The following is a 23263-nucleotide window of genomic DNA, read 5'->3' on the forward strand; positions in this document are numbered from 1 at the left end:
GTAATGACAGCGACAATTCTGCAACTGAGAACATTTTTAGAGTTTTTGATTTGATTACATTATTGATTAATTTGTATTATTATTATATTATTATTTGTTATAGTTATTTATAGTTATTTATTATATTATAATTTATGATTTTGTGTTTCAAATTTAATCATACCCGGGATGTCTACTAAACTCTTGTTTGGACAGATTTAAGTGAGTTATTCCTAAGAATTACAGGCCTACAATCTAAAACGCCAAATTTCCATGCAAAATAATTGTACCGCTTTCAGCACCTAAAATCTGAAAGAGTCATACCGCCAGGGAGGTTAAAGATCCGTATAGGGGGATCAGAACCTTCTTCCTATAGGGAAATCAGGACCTCCTTCCTACTGATAGTGATACCTCTTATGATGCACCGCACATTTCTATACACTGTTTTCTCATTTTGCAATCAACTGAAAAAAGCACCCCCCCCCAAAATATTTTTCTGAAGTATTCTGCAGTCTCTTTTGTTTTCTCTATGTCTTTGTTTTATTAATATTCCTTTCAGTCATGTCCCCCTTTCCACAAGGCTGCACATAATAAGTTTGCGCAGTCACTCTTGATATTTTTTATCCTTTAAAGAAGATTACCATATAGCCCACTGCCCCCCAAATTGTTGGCACAACATACAACAGGCCAAGAAATATGTGGCAAAAAATATTCCCTTTGACTTTAAGTATTTTCAGATAGGTGGACAACCTTTTTACAAATATTTTACTTCCTGGTCATACTCAGCTGAACATGGCTGAAGAAAATAAAAGACCATATGAAACTGTATATAGGTAGATCTTCAGCATGGTGTTCTCAGTAAGAGATCTACCAATCACACAAATTGTATACTTGGCCATTCTGAGAGATTCGGAACACACACGAGAAACCCCTCTGTACATGAAAGACATTGTAAAAATGCATATTTAGTTCAACCAGAAGTTTTTTGTGGTCTGTGTTCCTTTGGCCAGATTTTCCTTCATCTCCTGTACCAAAGACAGAACAGGAAGTAAGAGAAAATCTCTTCAAATTGAGGGGGGATCCCTTTTCATTCAGTTGTCACTGGAACAGGTGTCCCCATTGCATGTTTTCCCCTCACTTCTTGTTAATGCTGACAACTGTAACATTTTTGATTTCCCACCACTTTTCTGTCTTGGGCACTAGGGTCACCAAGACAAAAAGGAAGGACTAATCTTCCCAGCGGGAACGCAGACAGCAATAAAAACCTAACAAAGGGTTTAAACCTTTCACCACCAATACAAAGGTTTTGACCATAAAAACACCTTACCCATAGAGTGTAACAGGTGAGCAAAGTAGTAAGTACCAACCTATTAGAGCTTACAAGTAATAACGGTATTCTATTTTGGAAATTAAAACAAGAGTTTTCTATACCTACAAAGTATTTTCATCAGTATTTAAAATTGTGCCATGTAATAGATTTCCATGAAAAAATAATCTATAACATACTTCTATAACAGATTCCAGTAAAAAGGGTGTGATGATGTCTGATGGTACAAAGGGTGTATACAATATATTAGTACATAAATATTTTGTGAACTATGTCCTAAAATGCAGAGAGCAGTGGCCTCGTGACATAGGGCTGCTCTAATTGTACTAGACGTGGACAGGTATGAAGGGATTTCATTCACCTTATCTGGAGATGTCCAAAGTTGGTAAGATATTGGAAAAATGTTCTTCAACCTTTTTAAAACAAATGTATGTAGTTTATGCAAGCACTTTGGGGCATCAAGCTAATTTGAAATTAGTAGTAATATTTTTCAGGAAAAGTTTTAAACATGTACTGCTGGAGTTGGTCTGAAATTAGTTTTTTATTTGTAGGATGGATTTTTTTTGTATTGAGACGTTTTTCTATGGTATATAGGTTTGTCAATGAAAAACAAATCTCAATAAATAAATTGTGGATTCAAAAACAATATTAGTGTTCTTACCCATGGACATACATCTGGTAGGTTCAAGGAGAACTTTTGTCATATCAAACTCAGTAGCGTAAGCTAATATTGCTTATAGAGGCGATTGCTTATAGAGGCGATTCAGTTTGCATGCGTTGCGCTATACAAGTCATTCATTCATTCATTCATATATATATATATATATATATATATATATATATATATATATATATATATATATATATATTATGGGGTTGATTTACTAAAACTGGAGAGTGCAAAATCAGCTTGTTAAATTAAGCGTTGACCAAAAAAATGGAAGCTGATTGGTATCTATGCAGAGCTGCACCAGATTTTGCACTTTTAGGTTTTAGTAAATCACCCTTTATCTTAGGTAAACTGGACTAGTTATTTTTGAATTGAATAAAGGATTTCTTGAAAAATGGTAACACATTTACTATACAATATACAATTTTATAAATTTTTGATGTCATAAAGGGGTATAATTAAATTAAATTATAATAAAAACAATGCCCACATATATACAGTGGGCCAGATCCACATACATCTGCGCCGGGCGCAGCATATCTAAGATACGCTACGCCGCTGTAACTTACTTTTTGTTGGTTTGAATCCTTATTTGAAAACTAATTTGCGCCGTAAGTTACGGTGTATCTCTCGCGGCGTAAGGGCGCGGAATTCAAATGGCTGTGATGGGGGCGTGTTTTATGTTAATACGTCGTGAACCGATGTAATCAACGTTTTTTTTAACTGCGCATGCGCTGTCCCTGGGGGTATCCCAGTGCGCATGCTCGAAATTAAACCGGAACCAGCCAATGCTTACGACGATGACGTCATTCTACGCAAATGCCCCGGGCCGACGTACGTTCGTGGATCGACGTAAATAGCTAATTTGCATACTTAACGCGGATTACGACAGAAACGCCACCTAGCGGCCGCCGAAAAATTGCATCTAAGATCCGAAGGCGTACGCCTGTTGGATCAAGCCGAGATGCCGTCGTATCTTGTTTTGAGGATTCAAAACAAAGATACGACGCGGGAATTTTGAAATTACGCCGGCGTATCAATAGATACGCCGGCGTAATTTTTTTGTGGATCTGCCCCAGTGTGTGTGTGTGTATATATATATATATGTATATATATATATATATATATATATATATATATATATATTATTATTATTATTTTTTTTTTGGTTTGTTTGTTTTGTTTTATTTTGTTTACAATAAAAAAAAATGTTTTTCTTAAAAAAAAAAATCGTAATTGTATATGTTTAATATATTTTCCAGAATTTCCCTTATACATCTTTAGATATTCCTTTGATTTATTTTAACACTAGTAGGTGACTGCAGAACCCGTCAAATGTTCCCCTAAGGAAACGCATAACACCCTCTGATAAATTTTGTCTCCAAAGGCAGGAAGAATATATATTCACTAAAACTACAAAAAAAGTTTTGAACAGTGACCTAAACATGTTTATTGATATTTGTCCATATCTGTTTATTGTGGCCCTGGAAAGCAATAGAAGTAGCCACTGTGTATTGCACATGGCTAAGGCTGAAATAGAAGGCGGCTTCCTGGTGGAACAGACAGGAAACCCACCTTTTGAGATCAGTGGATAGGTATGTGTATTGTGAGCCTAGGTCTTTAGCTGGACCCAGCAGGACATAATGGCTGGCTGACCTGAACTTCACAATAGTGTCTACGTAACACCCAGAGCCTCTGACTCATTCTGCCACCCCCCCATGGCCATTGTCACACCTGAGGGCTTTGATCAGTGTCACCGCCCACCAGTCCTACTATAAGAGGGGTTTAGGTAGGGAACAGCATCCAGAAAACAGCTACACAGGCAGCTATCACATAGAGAGGATCTGGTTGACCAGAACAACAAGGACTTAGTGGGATGGCTGGATATAGCCAAGAGACTGGACAATATTTTCCTTCCTACTTCCCCACTGGTCAAATGGGATATTCAGGCTCACAGACCCCTCTTATGAGGGCAAGTGTGGTTCCACTACAGAAGAAGGATTTCCAGCAGCCCAGTGTAAAAGGTAAGATACACCATACGTCTTGCACATTATTATTTAGGAATTTATTACATATTTTACATTGCACACAGTATTTATTATATTACATATAATACATATCTATAAGAATGGATACTTCCATTTGAATTTCTATTAACAAATGTATCAACATATACACTGATTATATCATTACTGCAGTAATCTGTATTATATTTTATGTTTTATTTTAATGGCTAAAATAATATATCAGTAATAAGCTTTTGGGAATTCTTAGCCCCTTTTTTCAGGCTTGCATTAAAAAAAAAAAACATAAGTATTATTAAAGCTTGTTGCTAATATGGCCAAGTTATAGTTATATTTAGTTGTAGATTTATATAGTTTAGTTGCATTGATAAAATGCTTTGTAATTAAATACAATTCTATTAAAAACCAAGATGGCAATGATGATGTGTTACATATTTATTGAATTAATAGAGCATATAATAAAGTACAGAAATTACATGCATATACATTACATTTTAATGTACATTACCTTGAAAACCTAAAATATTTTATAAAATGTATTATACATTTGGTTAGTATTTATGTCATCTTGTGGCTTTTATTTTTAGAACAGTTTATTTAAAACAAATAACTCACACTGTACCTGTTTCAATTATAATTTCTAATGTAGTCTCTACAAAACATACCTGTTATAATGAATAGTCTTTCCAAAACCCTCAAAGAACATGACAACTAAATTGTATGTATCTCAAGCAGCCTTTGGAACAGCATTAAAATTGATTATAATGCTTGATAAAAACTATTCCCCGGTGGATAAGGCGCGTCACAAGTTCGGAAAATAGCTATACACGGCTCCTAGTCTGTGCGCAAGCGCCGTATAGAGCCGACTCCCAGTTCGGCTATTTTCGGAAACTCGTGACGCGCCTTATCCGCCGGAGGGAAGTTTTTAAGCGGGTGGAAAAGAACAATAATACGATATGTACAGCGAAAAAACTAAAACAAACAGCATACTATACATGTCGGAAGTATGCTGAATGTAATGGTATATACATGTTTTTAGGGTGAACCTCCGCTTTAAGCTGATGCCTCTTTGTCTAGCATGAATTAATTTAGATATGGAAAAATAAAAGGTATTGTGCAATGATAGAGATTCATATCTGGGGATGTTATACTAATTATTGTTTCTTTCCAGAACATGTCCGTGCCCCGACCAATAGTGAGCTCAGAGCCGCTCAGACCGCCCAGGCCGCCCCATCCAAAAATGTGAGCAGTCAGCCCCAGGCCTCAGATACAGCAGTGTGCCAACGCAGAAAAAGGACCGTCTACAATCAGGCACAGCTGGACTCACTAGAGAGATACTTCAAGACCAACATGTACCCAGATATTCACCACCGGGAGCAGCTGGCCAAACAAATGTGCCTACCTGAATCCAGAATCCAGGTATGTATGCAGTTTTAGTGTCAACCAATTCTAATGTCTTCTTTCTGGAATTTCATCCCAAACCATTCTGGACTAAACTTCCACATTGGGTAGATTTACTCTCATTTTTTGTCCTAGTAAATCGTATATTCAGGTCATGATAAAACTTGTAGTAGTTTCTCAATTAAAATGTTAATACATAACTCTAGTTTAAACTGACTAATACTATATATCTAGAATGAACTTAATTTGTATGGCTATATTTCATATTTAGAATTGTCATAAGTAGTATACCATATGCTTTTTAGCCTTCTACTGTGTACTTTACCTTTATATGTTGTGCTTATGGAAGTCTTCTGTTTTCCTACAGGTCTGGTTCCAGAATAGGAGGGCCAAGGCCAGGCGAAAGGGTGTGAAATCAACCAACTCGCTAGCAGAAGAGCCGTATTCCTGCTCACTTGGTGATAACAAATACATGTATTCCTCTACACCAACTCCTCATGTCCACCAACAGCAAATCCTGAATTGTCAGGAAGAGGTGCAACCAATGAGCAACCCCCAGCAGGAATATTTCCAACAGCCTGAAATACTTGGATATCCTCAATACTCCTGCCAAGTGTCCAGGGTTTATCAGCAAACTATGGCATCTAATCTACCCACAGGAAGCCAGCAACATTACTACAATCACATAAACCCAGCTATGGGCTTTAATAACCAAGGAATAGATCTGAGCAGAGGACAGTTCCAAGCTAACATGAATTATACCATGGATTATTCGAATGTCCTACCCAACAAGACCACCTCTCCAGACATGAGTGTGAACTTTCCAACAATTCCAGTCTCCACAGCTCCAGACACCTGTTTTGGACTTAATTCCTTCCCCACCCAAGCACACTATCCAATGGCAGCCATTCAGAATGACCTTTTCAAGCAAAGGTCCCCCATATCAGACTCTGGGGTCAGTGACAGATCCACAGAATATGAGTCTGACTGGGATGAAGACCTCACAGCTGTCCTAAACAGTCTGTAACCAGGATGGAGTGTAATAGACTTAGTTCTGTTTTTGGGCAGTTCTACAAAATTAATTATTAATTTAGCACTTTTAAAGAGAGTGGATTATGTATCTTCTTATCATTCTGCTAACTCCTGATGTCAGAGTTTAGCCCCCTCTCAACAATGTGATCAACTGATCTAGGATATACAAAGGCAAAAATGGACTTGACCCTAAACACTTCTCCATGGGACACAAAATACACCTTGAAATGATTAATCTGTACATATCACAATTGAAAGGAAGTAAAGGTGCAATAGTTTTAACTACTGGATGTAAATATGTTGTATATTAGATTCTATATTTTTTTCATATTTGTGCACTGCTCAAGTGCAGAAATAAAGATAAAATATAAATGCACAATACTGCAAAATCTTAGCATTTTTTTTTTTAACAATAGAAACATTTTTTTTTTTTTTATCTGTATGTTAAACCCTAAAGCTGGCCCTAAACAGTTAAAGGGGTTGTAAAGGTTCATGTTTTTTCACCTTAATACATTCTATGTATTAAGGTGAAAAAACATCCGACGATTACCGCCCCCCCCCAAGCCCCCCGTTTTTACTTACCTGAGTTCTGGAAAGTCCTGTGTCATGAACGCGTTTGATCGTTGCCGGGGCTTCTCGGCTCTTCATTGGATAGATTGATAGAGAGCTTCCCAGAGGGGGTTATTTGAAGCGGGATGAGCTGCGAGTGCTGCCGCGGGACCCCAGAAGAGGATGATCGGGGCCACTGTGTGCAAAACAAACTGCACAGTGGAGGTAAGAATGATATTTATTTTTTATTTTTTTAACTGAACCCATACAACCCCTTAAGGCTCCATTCACACTAATGCTTTTTTTGATGCATTTTGCAGAAATGCAGGAAATTTTTTTAACATGGTTTCCTATGGAACATGTTCACATCAATGCTTTTTTGTGCCTCTGCGTTTTTGGAAAGGGTCAGGGACTTTTTTTCCTGCAAAAAGAAGCGTTTTGTATGCAATAGAATTCAATTGACCTGCATCAAAAACGCAAGTGCCGCGATTTGAGTGTTTTTTTTACCTGTTTAAGCTGGTTGTTAAAGGAAATGTAAAAAAAAAAAATTACTGGCTAAAAAAAAAATTGCAAATCGCGGTAAAATCGCAGTAAAAACGCACGTCAAAGAACGCAGCAAGCACCGCAAAAAGCATTGCTCAAAAGCTACATGCATAGGTGTGAATCGAGCCTTAAGCCTGTTTCATGCAGGCTTCAGCTTGTATAAAGGCAGTGTGAACAGCAAGCTTTGATAAAGCATTTGCAGAGATTTCAGCTAGCTTTGTTGAAGCTTTTAAAGTACCAATCCACTCCAGACTGTAAACGTTGAAAACAAATCCTGATTGCCACTTTAAACAAGCTGCTAGCAAGCTTCAGTACTTCTTTAAAGCGGATGTGCCACGGTAAAATAATATTAAAAGCCAGCAGCTACAAATACTGCAGCTGCTGACTTTTAATATGAGGACACTTACCTGTCCTGGAGTCCAGCGCCGATCGCAGCAGAGCACGAGCGATCGCTCGTCTCTCTGCTGCTCCCCCCGCCATCCACGCTCAGGGAACCAGGAAGTGAAGCGCTGCGGCTTCACTGCCCGGTTCCCTACGGCGCATGCGCGAGTCGCGCCGCGCCAGCCGATTGGCTCCCGCTGTGTGCTGGGAGCCGAGTGTTCCCAGCACACAACGGGGGGGGAGACGGGATGTGACGGAATGCCCGTCTTTTGCCCGTGAATGCCGGGCCGGAAGTGGGTGCAAATACCTGTCTTTAGACAGGTATCTGAACCCCCCTCCCCCCTGAAAGGTGTCAAATGTGACACCGGAGGGGGGGAGGGTTCCGATCAGCGGGACTCCACTTTAGGGTGGAGAACCGCTTTAAGTTTTTGGAAAAAATTTAACAAACTCATTACACAATGTTGTAAAGCACGCTGTGTTGAAACAGTGCTGCAGAATAACTTATTGCACCAAAAATGCATTAAATATATATTTTTTTAATGAAACAGACCACAATGAAAAATATGGGTGGGCAATGTAAATGTAAGTAAGAACAGTGTCAAAACTTTGGTCAGACAATAGCCAGTTCACATCGGTCTTTCCTGGCAGACCAAGTAGCACCTGAAGGCTGTGGAGTTTGTACAAGTCTACCAGCCTATCAATGAACCCAGTGTAAGGCCATGCTGAAGGTGTAAATCCACGTGCTTATTGCCCTCTGACTGAAAATGTACTAAAATGATCATAACACCGAAATAACATAATGGAAAAAAACAATATATGTAAAACAAATTGCAGTTCAGGTCACCAGTCCTCAGGAAACAGCGCACATATTCGACACCGTGGATCATCAGATGTCATCCAAAACTTTTATTGCAGAAAGACCACATCACGAAGGACCAAGTGCAATGTTTCGGAGCTGCGTAGGACCCCTTCATTAGGCAGTCCTCAGAGAAGACGTTGTTTACCTAGAGTTCAATGAAGGGCAATGCAATTAATAATGGAGGATGGAGCACCTAAGCTATGAGGATCAATTGCGTTGATTGCAATTATTCACTCTAAAGAAGAGTGACTTTGCTACTGAAAATTATACATAGGTCAAGTCTTAAAAAACTCTTAAAGCTCATCGGTTTACAATTAACTTTGAGCCCTGGTTCACACTGGGTACGATTTGGAACGATTTGAGATGCGATTTGACATGTCAAATCGCATCTCAAATCGGCGGCAATTGTCGGCAATGGCACTGTCCTAATCAGTGCGACGCCGCATCTGCGATTTCAAAAAGTAGTTCCTGTACTACTTTTTGCGATTTCGGGCCGCGATTTACATTAAATTGGCATTTTACCGCGATTTTGAATTCGCAGCAGTGTGAACCTAGGCTAAGTTATGGTGCTCAAAATAATTCCTCTTACTCAGTTTTGAGCAGCAATACCTAATATGTGTTGTGAAAGCAACATATGTAAAAAATGAAAGGGGTTCTAGCCAGTGGCGACCCTCAATGCAGAGCGCAAGGGTTCCCCTATCCATGTGTCCGGCCCCCTAATCTACATGCGGGGTGTCGGATGCATGGATTCCAATGGGGGGGGATTCAAACACGTGATTAGAGCCAAAGGCTCTAATAGGCTTGAAAAGGGCCCAATTCCCATCCAGTTGTGTGACAATAACGAATAAATATACCCATCACACAGGCATTTAAACAGCACAGCCCCCCCGCGCTCGCCCGTTTGTTGTCTGACCGTCACTTACCCCATCTAGGTGGTGGGTCAGGTGGCAAGCTGTGGGATGGGCAGTGGGTCAGGCAGCGGCTCCTGTGTCCTCCATGCTTTTCCTCCTGCTAGCAGTGCCTGTCCTTTCAGCCAATCAGATGATGGGTATCAGACCCGCGCTTCCTGATTGGTGGAGAGGCGGTTCAGTGTTAGAAAATCAAATATTAATTTGCTTTTCTAACACACCTGGGTGGGCTCCGAGCGCAATGCCTAGGGGCTCTAATCAGGTGCTCAAAAAAACACCCATGTCGCTGTAATTCAGGCGCCCAGCATCCTAAAAGGGGCGCCGGATGCCTGAATAAGGGGTGGCCGCGGTGGCAATGGATAGATTCATGCAATGCATGAATTTATCCATTTGGCATATAGGGGGTGGCCTGGAGAGTGGGGGATTTGCCCTTTGCATAGATGGGGTAAGTGCGGGGCTGGTGACCAACCGACTGAGGGGGTGTGGGTGCTTTGTTTGCTGCCCCCTCCCAAAAAATATACCACCAGCCGCCACTGGTTCTAGCCCTTTCCTAAATATACTTTAATGACTGTTGAGTTGTGGACTCAAATTTGAAAAAAAACGAAATGATTATTTTTCAAAGATGACTGTGCAGCCAATCAACATATGCCTGAAGCCAGTCCAGTATAAGGTGGATTCTGCTGTGGGTTGCTGGAAATAGTACAAAAAAATTGGGCTTTTTAAGTGCCAATATGGTACATCATGACTTCAAAAACGAGTAAAAGATTGCATTAAATGTATTGTTATATACTTTAAAAAAACAATAGCTAGTTAAAAGATATTCATATCACAAGCCACATGAACTTTAATGGCATCCCAGTCTTAGTCTGTAGGGTTCATTATTGAGTTGGCCCACCCTTAGCAGCTATAACACCTTCAACTCTTCTGGGAAGGCTGTCCACAAAGTTTAGGAGTGTCTATGGGAACGTTTGACCATTCTTCCAGAAGCGCATTTGTGAGGTCAGACGCTGATGTAGGACAAGAAGGCCTGGCTTGCAGTCTGCTCTCATCCCAAAGGTGTTCTATCAGGTTGACGTGCAGGCCAGTCAAGTTCCTCCACCCAAACTCCCTCATCCGTGTCTTTATGGACCTTGCTTTATGCACTGGTCCAAATCATTTGGTGGAGGAGGAATTATTGTGTGAGGCTGTTGTTCAGGGATTGGGCTTGGCCAGTTCCAGTATAGGGAATTTTTAAGGCGTCAGCATACAAAAACATTTTGGACAATTTCATGCTTCCAACTTGGTGGGAACAGTTTGGGGACGGCCCCTTCCTGTTTCAACATGACTGCACACCAGTGCACAAAGCAAGGTCCATAAAGACAGGGATGAGCGAGTTTTAGGTGGAGGAACTTGACTGGACTCAACCTGATAGAACATCTTTGGGATAAATTAGAGCGGAGACTGTGAGCCAGGCCTTCTCATTCACATCAGTGCCTGGCCTCACAAATGCACTTCTGGAAGAATGGTCAAACATTCCCATAGACACACTCCTAAACCTTGTGGACAGCCTTCTCAGAAGAGTTGAAGGTGTTATAGCTGCAAATGGTGGGCCAACTTAATATTGAACCCTACAGACTAAGACTGGGATGCCATTAAAGTTCATGTGCGTGTAAAGGCAGGCGTCCTAATACTTTTAATAATATAGTTCTGTGTATATATATATATATATATATATATTACACCAGGCTATTGCCGGTATCCCCCACCCCCATCTGATCAGCACACAAAATAATTGGAATGTTTTTGTTACGTAAACTGCTAAATAATGAAGTGTAAAAACGCTCATGGCAGGGGGGATTTGGGGCAAACCTTGATATTTACATATGAATACCTGCAGTGTATAGTTATTGTAAAGTGTGAAAAGCTTGTGATATTAATATTTTTGTTAACTAATTAATGTTTTTGTTAAATATATAGCAATCAAGTTAATATCTTATACTCGTTTTTGATGTTGCATTTCTTCATATTGGCATCCATTATCTTTTGTGTGTGTAGCGGTACCCCTGTAGGAGCTGCTGAAAGTTTTAGTCCGTCTGTCACCCTGTCCAGCCCGGCATTCACTTTCTCAAGCACACAGAGTCAATGAATTGTCCGTTAACTTTATTTTTGTGTTTTTATTGAGGGGTTAGGGGATTTATGGGATGCCCAGAATTTGAGTAGAACAATTGCGTTGGGACAGACCCCTCCTGCACAAACTTGCTTGCAGACTATTACCTCTCTCTCCAGCACATCACTTCTCCTGAGGCACAGCTAGCACATGGTTAGGCCTGACTCTGGGTCCAGCCAGGCCTTGTAGAAATGCCTTTTGCAGGCAGGGACCGTGGGCCCCTGTGGTGTAGCCAGAAAAGGTTAAATGCTAGCTGTCCTTGGTTGACTACTGATCCCAGCCAGTCCTCTTCAGGCCCTGCCAACCCTCCTGGCTGCAACTGCCTGACTCCACTGCCCATGGCATCACAGTCTCTCCCGCTGGCTCTACATCCATCTCAGACTGCACCCTCCCAGTCCACTCCGGCATGTCTCCCCATCTCTCCCAAAGGTGCCTGCCAATCACTGACACCTGGTGGATCCCTACTGGAGACTTTGCCTGGCAGTACCTTCTACTGTCCTCTCCTGCTCCTGGTCAGAACCCCCCCCTGTGGTTTGTACGCGGGTCCCATCCACTCCCAAGCTCCGGGCCAAAGATCACTCCCCCCCCCCCAGACTGGGGAGCTTCCTCAAAGGCCACAACAGTTAGTACGCCATTTCCCAGTTCTTCCATCTGAAAACTCCTCTCCAGCTGGGCTGACTCTAGGTATTTAAGGAGGCCTCCCCCTGCCAATCCAGGTTGAGAATTGGTCAAAGCTCCTTAGAACACCCCAGGCAGCTCCACTTCTCCTCTCCTCCTTCCTTCTAGAAGCCTCTAGAACAGAAGAGAGGTAACCAAAAGTTGATGCTATCTGTGAGTCACAAGCCTACTCTATGCCACTCCCAGCCCGATAGGCCTGATTAAATTTATCTGTACTGGCAAAAATCCTACTACTAGTACCTACCTAAAGTAGAGGGTGCTACATGTGCTATTAGTACTTGATTAAAAACAAAAAGTTGATCCAGGTAGATTTGTGGCCAATTCCTGGGGTGAACAATATTTTGTACAAAAGATTCTTGCGCTAGCACTTTTTTTTTACTGTTAGCAAAATGTAAAAAAAAAAAAAAAAAATATTGCTAAATAATGTAAAAATCTACTTCCTACTCAGAAGATGCATTATAGCTTCCCCTTAAATTACTAACATACCCCAGACACAAATGTAAATGTTATTAATATTCTGTAGGGTCTTCTACTAAATGACCCAAGCGTCCTTTGCAGTAATTGTTACCATAATTCCAAGTATGACAAACGCACATGACAATTTTTTGCTCAGTTTTGATTGTGACATTACAGTAATGACTTAGCATCATAATACGATTTGTGATAGTACAGTAAATCCTTGGTTTGCTAGGATAATTCTTCCAGAAACATGCTTGTAATCCAAAGCACTTGTATATCAAAGCATTTTTTTTACAGGGTATAAAAGAGAAGAGAGGCACCTCTAAGAGCCCATTCACAAAGGGGCGGCACGACTTTGGGGGCAACTTGGCAAGGTGACTTGAAGACGACTTCAGAGGCGACTTGCAAAATTACTTCTGTATAGAAGTCAATGCAAGTCGCCCGAGTCGCCCCCAAAGTCGTACAAGAACCTTTGCGTCGCTCCTATTAGAACGCTTCTATTGAATAGAACGGGACGTGACTTGTCAGGCGGCTGAGACGCATGACGAGTCGCCCCAGTGTGAACCGCTTTAAGTGTAGCAATAAGTTGCTAAATGTTGTACCTTCATTAAAGTGGTAGTAAACTCTTTACTACCACTTTTACCTACAGGTAAGCCTATAATAAGGCTTACCTGTAGGTATAAAGAATATCTCCTAAACCTGTACGGTTTAGGAGATATTCCCCTCACAATGCGCCGCTGATTGCAGCGGCACATGCGCAGCAGGGATCCTCGGCTAAAGGCCCGGCAGCCGCCGGACCTTGCCGGAATGAAGTTTCCCGCGCGCATCCGCGGGAGTGACGACATCGCCGCTCCAGCCAATCACAGCGCTGGAGCGGCGATACCCGGAAGACACGCCGAGGCAAGATGACATCTCGCTCGGTGTGGACCAGGTAAGTTCTCCACACCTCGTTCCAAGGTAAGTATTTCATAATGAGCTAGTATGCGGTGCATACTAGCTCATTATGCCTTTTGACTTTCAGGTGTAATAAAAAATTTGCGGGTATACAACCGCTTTAAATGTAATCATATTGCTACACTTAGAGACTCCTCTCTTCTTTTTTATACTCAGTTGTGACATGAAGCTACTCTTATATCAAGACATCGCTTGTATATCAAGGCAAAATTTATCAAAACATTTTGCTTGTCTTGCTCTCAAACCAAGTTACTCTCAAACCAAGGTTTTACTGTATTATGGCGTCATAATATTGGGCCTTAATTCACAGTGCCTGACAGTATAGTAGCCACAATGGCATCAAAATTCTGATTGTAACATTAACTAACATTGCACCTCATAAAGGTTACTGTGATATCACAATACAGGTTACCTATACTTCCATCATTAAAGCGGGAGTTCACCGTAAAACATTTTTTTAACCTTAGATTGACGCTCATTTAGTCTAGGGGAATCGGCTATTTTTTTTTTTTAAAGAACCTGTACTTACCGTTGTAGAGAGCGATCTTCTCCGCCGCTTCCGGGTATGTGTCTTCGGGACTGGGCGTTCCTATTTTGATTGACAGGCTTCCGAAAGGCTTCCGACGGTCGCATCCATCGCGTCACGAGTAGCCGAAAGAAGCCAAACGTCGGTGCGGCTCTATACGGCGCCTGCGCACCGACGTTCGGCTACTTTCGGAAAATCGTGGCGCGATGGATGCGACCGTCGGAAGCCTTTCGGAAGACTGTCAATCAAAATAGGAACGCCCAGTCCCGCAGCCCATACCCAGAAGCGGCGGAGAAGATCGCTCTCTAAAAAGGTAAGTACAGCTTCGATTTTAAAAAAACTAGCCGATTCCCCATGACTAAATGAGCATCAATCTAAGGTTAAAAATAGCAATTTCCGGGTGAACCTCCACTTTAAGTCATTTTCTTCATTTTTGGGTTACTGGAGAGGGGGTGTGCTCAAATGAGGTCCCCCCTATGTGCTAGCTTGGTGTTTAATGTCTCCTAATCATCTCTTGGAATATTTACATATGTATCTATTGAGGTTTTTAAAATCTCTTTTGCATAAGCTGTTATTTTTCCCATTATGTAACTTTGGCATTATGGCCCTTTTTATAAGTTAGTGGGCATGGGTGTTTGTTTTCTCACCTCCGACCTGGCTATACACCGAGTCTATTGATATGCTGATAGCATGGCACACTCCCCACAGTCTTCGGGTGCCAGTCTGTCTGCCAGGGGAAATGAGAGGTGTGAACTGGCTATTGACTAAGTGATGGGCAGAACAGGCAATCTATAAACTATTCATAACTTTTTATATGTATGATATGACACTATGCCTAGCTAAAGTGAGCATTTCAGGTCTGATTTAATGTTGAATATTAAACTTTATAGGAGATTAAAGAACTGCGTTATACATTTTATTTTTCTTATTTTTTCCAGTTTATATAAATCTTTGTTTTGCAAATAAACGCTTAATGCAGGATATCTATGCATTCAAAAAGATGAATGACTCCTAAAGAGAAAGAGCACAGCAGCAACAGATCAGAGAGATCAGGTATTAGCCCCCGTTCACACCGGTGCAACTTCAGGTGAGACGTGCAATTTACAAATCGCACCTGAAGTCGCACCTAATGGCACTGTCTCAACAGGTGAGATTTGCAGCAGTGCAATTTAAAAAATACTTTTTGCCGATTTCATTGGGACTTGCATAGACTTCAGTTGTATGAAGTCGCAAGCTGCAATGAAATCGGCAATGCAAATTGCACGGATGTGTGGCTTTGAAATCACGCTAAAATAGCACAATTTCAACGCAGCATTTGATGTGAACGGTGGCTTACTTTTCTGACTCAATCATTTGTGTGTGCAGCCTGAGATTTATACTGACCTCACACCTTTAGAGTTGTTGTTTTCAGAATGTTAATTCAATTATCAAAGAGCTAAAATACACAAGTCAACAATCGGTTTTAAATAAGGCAAGCAAAAAAAGGACAAGGATGGGAATTCTTTTGTTGAATCTAATGTTAATGGACTCATTTTGAGTTGAGTTTGCTCCAGGGCTGGAAAAAATCATAACTAGTCATATGCGCATGCACTTTTCAAAGTTAAGCTTAGTACACACAATGAGATTATCGAACTAATGATCATCCTTTCTTTTTTTGCTTGCTAGTGTCCAGATTGAAAATGAAGAGGTTATTTAAAGGGGTTGTAAAGGTAAAAAAAAATCCCTAAATAGCTTCCTTTACCTTAGTGCAGTCCTCCTTCACTTACCTCATCCTTCCATTTTGCTTTTAAATGTCCTTATTTCTTCTGAGAATTCCTCACTTCCTGTACTTCTGTCTGTAACTCCACACAGTAATGCAAGGCTTTCTCCCTGGTGTGGAGTGTCATGCTCGCCCCCTCCCTTGAGGGGGCGAGCAGGAGAGACAGGACGCCCACTAACACACAGCTCCTTTCTCTATCTGCAACGTAGAGAGCGTCCTGACTCTCCTGCTCGCCCCCTCCCCCCTCAAGGGAGGGGGCGAGCACGACACTGCACACCAGGGAGAAAGCCTTGCATTACTGTGTGGAGTTACAGACAGAAGAACAGGAAGTGAGGATTTCTCAGAAGAAATAAGGACATTTAAAAGCAAAATGGAAGGATGGGGTAAGTGAAGGAGGACTGCACTAAGGTAAAGGAAGCTATTTAGGGATTTTTTTTTTACCTTTACAACCCCTTTAAGTACAAAAAAATTAACATACGACAGAATAAATTTGTATTGTATTTCCAGACAAAAACTGTACCGATTAAATGAAAATCGTACAAGAAATGTTTTCGTGTTTGTCCCTTTAGAAAATTTCGGACGAAACTATCAGATTATCGTACTATCGCTTCGAAAGCGGTATTTTTTATACGATTTTCTGATTGTGTGTATGGGCTTTTAACCTCCCTAGCGGTATGATTCTTTCAGAAAAAACATGCTGAAAGCGGTACCATTATTTGCAAGGAAATTTGGCGTTTTATATTGTAGGTCTGTAATTTTTAGAAATAACTCACTTAAATCTGACCAAACAAGATTCTAATAGGCATCCCGGGTATGACATTTTTTTAAAAACAAAATTATAAATTATAATATAATAAATAATTATAAATAATTATAACAAATAATAATATAATTATAATAAAAATTATTCAATAATGTAATCAAATCAAAATCACTGAAATTTGCTCAGTTGCAGAATTGTCTCTGTCATTATTATTTTTTTTTTATGACTAATTTCCCCACAAATCACTATCGCACAATTCTGCAAGTGATTATAATTTATTTTCGCTGTTTTTTAGCTGATCTAAAACTATTTTTGACATAAAGGGACACTTTTGGTTGCTATGGACAATCTACAGTTTGCAGGGAGAAAGAAACGTTTTTATTATATAAAATGACATGCATGACACAGGACAGACCACTAGGGACAAGGGGGTGTGTTTTTTTTACATACAGTACTGTAATCTATAAGATTACAGTATACTGTATGTAAAGTGTTTGTTTACTTTTTTGAATTTGGCGCCGTTCTCCGTCCCCGTGCGTCGTAACGTCGCAGGGAACGGAGATCGGCGGCACAGGAGAACGCTGTGTGAATCGAGCGAGGTCCCGCTCGCTCACACAGCGCGGTGGCATCGCTGGATCCAGGAACAAGGTAAGTAAACAGTGCCTGTGGATCCAGCGAGGCAAGCCCGAGTCTGACTCGGGGTTACCGCTCGCAGCAGGAAAATCTAACCCCGAGTCAGTCTCGGGAACACCGCCAGGCAGGTTAATCTGGAATTAGAATGTCTGTTCTGTGAAACAGAGTCCATAAAGGCACCCTTGAGTGGCTGGATGAGTAATTTTTATGCTTTCTTGTCCAAATGTTCGAATTAAATTCTATAGCTGTAAGGCCAGTCTAAGTTGTTAAATAACATCCTTTTTGTGGTTCAAGCATCTGTGTGTGCAACCTGAGATTTAGGTCTGGTTCACACCTATGCAGATTGCAGTTTGTATATTCCAGGTGCATTTTTCAATACACATTTTTGATCCATTGAAGTCTATGGAACCAAAAACCAGAAAGAAGTCCCTGTCCCTTTCAATAAAATGCACAGATGTGAACATGAACCATGGGAAACCATGTTAAATGGACTGCAGTGTGTTTCTGCAAAACTGAAAACGCACTAAAACATGCATAGGTGTGAACCAGGCCTTATACTGGCCTTACATCTGTAGAATTGTTGATTTTCAGAATGTTCATTTGATTATCTAGGAGCTAAAAGAAACGATTCAACAATGAGTTCAGATTAAGACAAGCAAAAATATTAAAGGACAAAGATGGAATTTTTTGTTGAATCTAATGTTAATGAGCAAATTTTGAGTTGAATTTTCTCCCAGGAAAAATCATAACTTTTGTCAGCCAAGCAGTTAAAGTTATCCTGGTAAATGCATGAACACGCAGTAGTATATGATAAGTAAAACATATGGAGTGCCATTGCTGACCTCCTAATTGCTTGGCTGTTTTGCTGATCCTTTGGCTTCAGTACTTCTGATGCCGCGTACACACGATCATTTTTCAGCATGAAAAAAAACGTTGTTTTTCAGCATGTCGAAAAAACTACGCTTTCCCAACTTCATCATTAAAACGATGTTGCCTACACACCATCGTTTTTAAAAAATGATCTAGCAAAGCGCGGTGACGTACAACACGTACGACGGCACTATAAAGGGGAAGTTCCATTCGCCTTTGGGCTGCTTTAGCTGATTCTGTGTTAGTAAAAGACGATTCACGCTTTTTTGTCTGTTACAGTGTGATGAATGTGCTTACTCCATTATGAACGGTAGTTTTACCAGAACGAGCGCTCCCGTCTCATAACTTGCTTCTGAGCATGCGCAGGTTTTTTATGTCGTTTTAGCCCACACACGATCATTTTTTACAACCCGAAAAATGACATAGTTTAAAATGACGTTAAAAAATGCAGCATGTTTGAATTTTTTTTTTGTCGTTTTTCAGAACCTGAAAAATTATGTGAAGCCCACACACGAACATTTTAAATTACATTTTTGAAAAATAACTTTTTTTTCATGCCGAAAAATGATCGTGTGTACGCGGCATGAGTCACTGACCTGACAAAAGTTTGCAGGTCAGGAAAATCAAAGGCCATTACCTGCATATATGTTCTGGGACAGTGATTCAAAGTATTGAGACCAGTGGATCAACTTGACGGTCCTGCAGCTAGTTTTCTCCAAAGGAAAAGTCAGCAAAGAGATGGCAGCCTACATGTATCAAGAAAGAATTCCTTTCTATTTGTAAAATAAAAATGTTATATAAATACAAAAAATATATATTAATACAGTATATTATATTAAAAAGTGGAATTTAAGCCAAACCTCTATAGTTTGCCCTTTAAAATTTCCCCTTCGGGCTCATTGAGAGTAAAGTAGAAAATACGTGTTTTACTGACCATTACCACAACGCACATTAATGCACAAAACTAAATGCAGTGCTTTGGGGTGACATTTGCAACTAGCCAGGGCACCACATGCATCTATATTTTAGCAAAGAAACTAAAAAAAAAAATATTTTCTGTTAAAATATGCACTGCAAAATGAATGGGCATAAGGAGGGTAGAAATTGTTCAGTTATGTTATAAAGCGCAAAATCAAAGTTTCCAATGAATATAAAATGTAAAACTGTAAATTTTGACATTCATCTATAATTTCCAAATATTTTAGCTGGGAGTTAATACAGAGAAGTGAAAAACATTTTCTGTTAGGGGCCCTGAGGACCAGATTTGGGCAACTAAACAAAATAACTTTTCCCAACTGTTATCAGGTGACAAATCCTCATCAGGTTACTATGAAAGGCCAAACATCCTGGAACATTGCGTGTGTGACTGCTGCTGAACTTCTGCAAGGTAAATGTGCTTAGTTACAGAACTTTTATTGGGGGAGAGGTCTCTTGCTTTCAGTAGAATGTATGGATTTGTTTACCTTGGTGGCATGCAGCTAACTGGAGCTGAACATCAGGGCAGGACTTAGGGTGGTGGGGGCCCCTGGGCTTGAGTGTTGAAGGGGCCCCCTGGAATTGGTTGGGGATCGAAGATGTTGAGCGGGGGGGGGGGCGCATTAAAGTTGTTGAGCGGGGGGTGGTGCGCATTAAAGTTGGTTGTTGAGCGGGGGGCGCATTAAAGTTGTTGAGCGGGGGGGTGCGCATTAAAGTTGTTGAGCGGGGGGGATGCCTCTCACCTGTGCACGGAATGGTGTCGGCTCTCTTCCCTTCACAGCCACCTGGAGCAGAGAACCGGGGGGGGGGGGGGGTGCTGCCTAAAATTGAGAAGGGGGGGGGGGGGCCTTTACAAAAAAAAAAAAGAAGAAATAAAGAAAAATATACATATAAAAAAAGGGGGTAGCCATCCGGGGCTCTTGGGACCTCTGGGCCCTTTAATAAAAAGAAACCTCTGGGCCCTGGGGACCTCTAAACCTTTTAATAAAAAAAAATATAAACAAAAATAAAATAAAAACATTTATAAAAAAAATAAAAAAAAGGGGAGGGGGGTTGCCACATGGGGCCCTGGGGACCTCTGAGCCCTTTAATAAAAAAAAATATATAAAAAAAATGTAAATTTTTTTATATAAAAAGGGGGGGGGGGGGGTTGCCATCCGGGGGCCCTGGAGACCTCTGGGCCCTTTAATAATTATATATATATATATATATATATATATATATATATATATATATAAAAACTTGTTTTTATATAAAAAAAAGGGGGGTTTGCCATCTGGGGCCCTGGGGGCCTCCGGACCCCTAAAAAAATATATATATTTTTTTTTTTTGAAAGGGGGTTGCCATCCGGGGCCCATGGGCTTGAGCCCAGTCAAGCCCAATGGTAAGTCCGGCCCTGAAGCCTTGTACACACGATCAGTCCATCCGATGAGAATGGACCGATGGACCGTTTTCATCGGTTAACCGATGAAGCTGACTGATGTTCCATCGCACCTACACTCCATCGGTTGAAAAAACGATTGTGTCAGAACGCGGTGACGTAAAACACAACGACGTGCTGAAAAAAAAACAAAGTTCAATGCTTCCAAGCATGCGTCGACTTGATTCTGAGCATGCGTGGATGTTTTACCGATGGTTGTGCCTACTAACGATCGGTTTTGACCTATGGGTTAGGAATCCATCGGTTAAAATTTAAAGCAAGTTGGCTTTTTTTTAACCGATGGTTAAATAACCTATAGGGCCCACACACGATCGGTTTTGACCGATGAAAACAGTCCATCAGACGGTTGTCCTCTGTTTAACCTATCGTGTGTATGAGGCCTGACTCTCTAAGATGCCCTGTTTATACCCAATCACGTTACTGACCTGTTACCAATGAACCAAATTAGTTACAAAATGTTCTTCCACTTCTTCCTCTTTAATACCACTCACCTGCTTTTTGTTGCCCTGTCCTAACTTTTTTGAGACATGTTGCTACCATCAATTTCAAAATTACTTAATTTATTTCTTAAAAGATGCATTTACTCAGTTAAAACAATTGATATGTTTTCTATTTTCTATTATGAGTACAACACCCATTTATGAGATTTGCAAATCATTGCAATCTCTTTTTTTAATGTAAATTTTACCAACTTTTTTGGAATTGTCCGAAGTGTCCGCCATAATGTCGCAGTCACGAAAAAAATCGCTGATCGCCGCCATTAGTAGTAAAAATTTTTTTTTTATAAAAATGCAATAAAACTATCCCCTATTTTGTAAACGCTATAAATTTTGCGCAAACCAATTGATAAACGCTTATTGCGATTTTTTTTAACAAGAATAGGTAGAAGAATACGTATCGGCCTAAACTGAGAAAATTTTTTTTTTTATATATATGTTTTTGGGGGATATTTATTATAGCAAAAAGTAAAAAATATAGAATTTTTTTCAAAATTGTCGCTCTATTTTTGTTTATAGCGCAAAAAATTAAAACCGCAGAGGTGTTGATCACCTCTGCGGTTTTTATTTTTTGCGCTATAAACAAAAATAGAGCGACAATTTGAAAGCTCTATTTGTGGGGAAAAAAGGACGCCAATTTTGTTTGGGAGCCACGTCGCACGAACGCGCAATTGTCTGTTAAAGCGACGCAGTGCCGAATTGTAAAAACCCCTTGGGTCATGTAGCAACATATTGGTCCGGTCCTTAAGTGGTTAATAAGGTAATAATAAAGAAGACTCCAGACTCCAATCAAAATTGATCTTTCAGCTGAAAAGAACACAACAACTAAAGAAATTCAATTTTCGATTGGCTGCTATGGCCTGCTGTACATGTTTGTTGTAACATAAGAAATCTGTGCAGCAATAATATGCAAACAGAACTTTGTTTCAAATGCTTTATTTAAAGGAAACTTATATATACAAAACAAACTTACTGGTTTACCCAGTAAGAATATTATAATCATAAAGCAAAAGGGTAAAAGTAGGATTTTTTTTTTTTTTTTTTTGCATAAGCATAAAGTACAATTGTGCATGCCTTAAAGTTACTTGTAGCTCAAGGATAAATTTATAAGCTTTTTATCTGAGATGTCAGCCAACCAAAAACTTCATACCAGAAACAGAGAGGTTTATTTACTAAAGCTGAAGAGTGAAAAATCAGGCTCACTTCTCCATAGAAGACAATCAGCTTCCAGGTTTTATGGCCAAAGCTTTATTTGAACAAGCTGAGGTTAGAAGCTTATTGGTTTCTACGCAGAAGTGAGCCTGATTTTGCACTCCCAAGCTTTAGTAAATAAACCCCTCAGTTGGCTTCCTAAAGCCTTTTCTCTCTACTTTAAGCGGAAGTAAACCCGTAAAATCTATAAAACTGTTTATTTTCCGGCACGTGCTGGAAATGTAATGCCGCGTACACACAATCGGACTTTCCGACAACAAATGTTTGAGAGCTAGTCCTCAATTTTTCCGACAACAAAAGTTCTTGTCGGAAATTCCGATCGTGTGTATGCAATTCAACGCACAAAAATCCTATGCATGCTCGGAATCAATTTGACGCATGCTCGGAATCATTGAACTTAATTTTTCTCGGCTCGTTGTAGTATTGTACGTCACCGCGTTCTTGACGGTCGGAATTTCTGGCAACATTTGTGTGACCGTGTGTATGCAAGACAAATTTGAGCCGACATCCATCAGAAAAAAATCCACGGTTTTGTTGTCGGAATGTCCGATCGTGTGTACGCGGCATAACACTCCCATTGGTTGTGCTCTCAAACAAACTGTCAAATCATCCAATGGCTGGTGTCAGAACTGATCACATGTGCAGCATCATTATAGATTAAACAGAGGCAAAGATGG

The 23263-nt window shown here is 40.3% G+C and overlaps 1 protein-coding gene across 1 annotated transcript; it reads left to right on the forward strand.

The window, feature by feature from the left end:
- Positions 1 to 5110: 5110 nt before the first annotated feature.
- On the forward strand, positions 5111 to 6720 carry LOC120935772 (homeobox protein Mix.1-like). The gene is made up of 2 exons (XM_040347832.1): positions 5111 to 5419; positions 5688 to 6720. Exons 1-2 carry the CDS (start codon positions 5120 to 5122, stop codon positions 6426 to 6428), a joined length of 1041 nt encoding a protein of 346 aa, XP_040203766.1. The 5' UTR covers positions 5111 to 5119; the 3' UTR covers positions 6429 to 6720.
- Positions 6721 to 23263: the final 16543 nt, after the last annotated feature.

The sequence above is a fragment of the Rana temporaria genome, chromosome 4 (assembly GCF_905171775.1).
Source record: "Rana temporaria chromosome 4, aRanTem1.1, whole genome shotgun sequence".
NCBI classification, from domain to species: Eukaryota; Metazoa; Chordata; class Amphibia; order Anura; family Ranidae; genus Rana; species Rana temporaria.

Excerpts from the sequence above, each read along its gene's own strand:
- LOC120935772 (XM_040347832.1), top strand. The coding sequence starts at position 5,120 with ATGATAGAGATTCATATCTGGGGATGTTATACTAATTATTGTTTCTTT. Across the intron at positions 5,420-5,687 it reads TACCTGAATCCAGAATCCAG|TATACCATATGCTTTTTAGC; the intron begins GTATGTATGCAG and ends TGTCATAAGTAG.